General features: G+C 28.2%; 1 protein-coding gene across 1 annotated transcript in view; it reads right to left on the reverse strand.

Moving 5' to 3' along the window:
• LOC104760752 (hippocampus abundant transcript 1 protein-like) overlaps positions 501-2,830 on the reverse strand; it is a 12,914-nt gene continuing 10,584 nt past the window's right edge. The window contains exons 8-13 of the mRNA XM_010483710.1: positions 2,706-2,786; positions 2,518-2,550; positions 2,182-2,223; positions 1,658-1,736; positions 1,491-1,561; positions 501-728 (exon numbers count right to left, since the gene is read on the reverse strand). Of these exons, the coding sequence (XP_010482012.1) occupies positions 660-728; positions 1,491-1,561; positions 1,658-1,736; positions 2,182-2,223; positions 2,518-2,550; positions 2,706-2,786 (375 nt within the window). The 3' untranslated portion in view covers positions 501-659. The remainder of the gene's footprint in view (positions 729-1,490; positions 1,562-1,657; positions 1,737-2,181; positions 2,224-2,517; positions 2,551-2,705; positions 2,787-2,830) is intronic.

Raw genomic sequence — 2,830 nt, forward strand, 5'->3', positions numbered from 1 at the left:
GCAATTAGCAAGTAGTTTAAGGAATACCACTGTTAAGGCTTTTGGATCTCAAAACTGAAACTCCATTCTTTACTTGCAATGTTAGAAAGTCCCATTGCCGTTATTATGCATTTTACTTCTCATACTATATGCTTGGGAAAGTTCTCAGAGTGCTTTCTCGATAAGCATCTGGCAATTTGGGGACTAAAAAAGTGTTTGAAAGAGGGCAGAATTAAAACAAATACCCACATCCGTTTGACCAAAATGAGTATCCCAAATAGCATGAGCAATGGGTCTTACATGTAAAGGGTCTTGTACTCATGTCTCAAATCGTCTGGGAGCGTATGCATGATTTTATATTTAATATATTAAATAAAAAACTATCAAATAATTAGATTATGTTAATAGATTATGATGTATAAAAGAAAATAAATGATACAAATATCAGAGTTATTTTTTTGCTTTAATCTAAACTTAAAAAAAACATCTAATTAATTAACAAGAACTGTCATTAACAAAAACATCTAATTAATTAACAAAAAAAACATCTAATTATTTAACGAGCCTAATAAACATGCCAATACAATATTGCTGGCTATCATAAGCATCAACGACTAATGTATTTAAAACCTATATATTTTGTTTCACTATGTAAGTCATATGGTTTTGAACTTACTGAACTATGGAGATCCAATCTCTGACATTGGAGTTGTTGCTCTGATCATGAGGCTTTGGATGAAGGCTATAGTCTACAAAACAAAATAACTAAGCAACATTACCATTCTTAGTAATCGAACAAACTAATGTAATATGATATTGAAAGATTAATTATTTTAAAAAATCGGTTTTACACCCAACGTAATTTTAACTATCATATTTGATTCAAGAAAACAGTAATTTACTTGGGAGACAATATTTTGTTATTTAATATATATATAATTATATATATATATATTGAAAAAAAATCCAACGACTTAGCTATTTTCATATATACATATTTTAAAGATTCTATTAAAAAAAATTTTGCTAGGGTTAATATAAATTAAACTCATATAATTAAATTTACCTAAGGTTAGTGTCCTTATTTACATATTACCCCCTAATAAATATATACTAACATGAATGGAAATATCATTAGATTTTGTATTTGACATTTGTATTTTATCATCACTTACAAGTTGAAATGAAGCATCATTTAGGAGTTTTGGTTTAAGAGAGGTAATGGAGATTTCAACTATGTTAACGTTTAGTGTAACTCTGAGTATTAAAATGAGCTAATTGTTTTGTTTGAGATTTATCAAAAATCTTAAAAGTGTGTATATTTATTGAAAAATAACTAGTTGATTGGTGATTTTTCATGGGATAAGATATAGTTTCCAATTAGTATAACCTCAAACAGCATATTTTGTGAAACATAAAATGCATTACTTGGTTACATGTTTTTGTATATTGACATATATGCTATATTTAGTGAATTTTAGTAGAGAATGCAAAACAGTGAAGTATTTTACCATGGTGAATCCAGCACACATTATACTGAAACCTGGGAAATTAAATGGAGCTCTTTCGGACAGAAACCAGTCTAAAAAAAAAAGGAAAAAATGTACATGTGTTAGTAGCAAGTGTTGCAATTTTATGTCATTAGTTTTGGCATATAGCATGACGAAAAGAAAAAAACCTGTTAGAGGTGAAAAGGCCAGGGGGAAAATGACATTTGCAAGGGAACAAATACTTGAAATGATCCCTTGGGCTTTCCCCTGAAAAAGTTACCAAAAGTTGGTGTTTGAATAGACTAATGTCAACACCAATCTCACATAAATGAAATAATAATTTTCAGTTTCATACAAATAGCAATTCTATAGGTTTGAGTACTACAATATATATTTATTAATAGTTCCATAAATCAATATTTTATTTGGTTCCAAATAATTTGTTGGCTCAATTTATATCTCAAAAAATTGATAATTCTATAAATTAATAAAATATCAAAGTCGCGATATTATTAATTTTTTTTGTCTCACGATATTTTTAATTTACTGAGATTTTTACAATATAATGCAATGTCCTACTCTCTTTTTCTATAACATCCTACTTTTTTTTCTTTTTTTTTCTTTGAAAGCATTTATCCATATTGTTATTGCTATCCAATTTATAGAGCAAGTACTTTTGGTTTTGACTATTGTATAACAAAATTTAAGTTACCTGTTCGTACGATGCTACTTGTTTCGAGACAATGCTCCGCATCTGTATAGTTAAATTACCAAATTACAATAATTATAACTAAATTCTAAACTCGATGAAAATCATAAATAATACATGAAACTTACATACAGAGGAAAGTGCAAATATGGCTGCAATATATGAAATCTGCATGTGACTTTTAATTTTTTTTAGCCAATAAGGATCTCACAAATCTACATATCTAAACTAAAGATGCAATTTTCATGAATCTGCAAAATGATATAGCAAAGATAATGAACCATCGAAAAATAAAAAATAAATTGTGAAGTATTTTCGTATAAAAGTTAGAATTAGTACCCATGAAGACCATGCCACACAGAGGAGGAACATCTGCGTAGTTGAAGATTAAAAACTTTAAAACATACGAGAAAGAGAAGATTACAGAGGATCTTGTTTTTTATATTTTTTTTTTAATTAGGCAACTAATCATATATTTAATATTAGCTTGAACAAATCGCCGAAAAGAATAAGGACAAACTGCTTACATGGGCAGAAGCAAAGAAAAGACCAATTGAAAGCAATCTCTCCTCTTTCAAAGCTGGAACTAAATTGGGCATGAAGATCAACTGTGAAATAACTTTGTTAGTAAGTTAAAAATGTGAATTAGATC

The sequence above is a fragment of the Camelina sativa genome, chromosome 18 (assembly GCF_000633955.1).
Source record: "Camelina sativa cultivar DH55 chromosome 18, Cs, whole genome shotgun sequence".
NCBI lineage: Eukaryota > Viridiplantae > Streptophyta > Magnoliopsida > Brassicales > Brassicaceae > Camelina > Camelina sativa.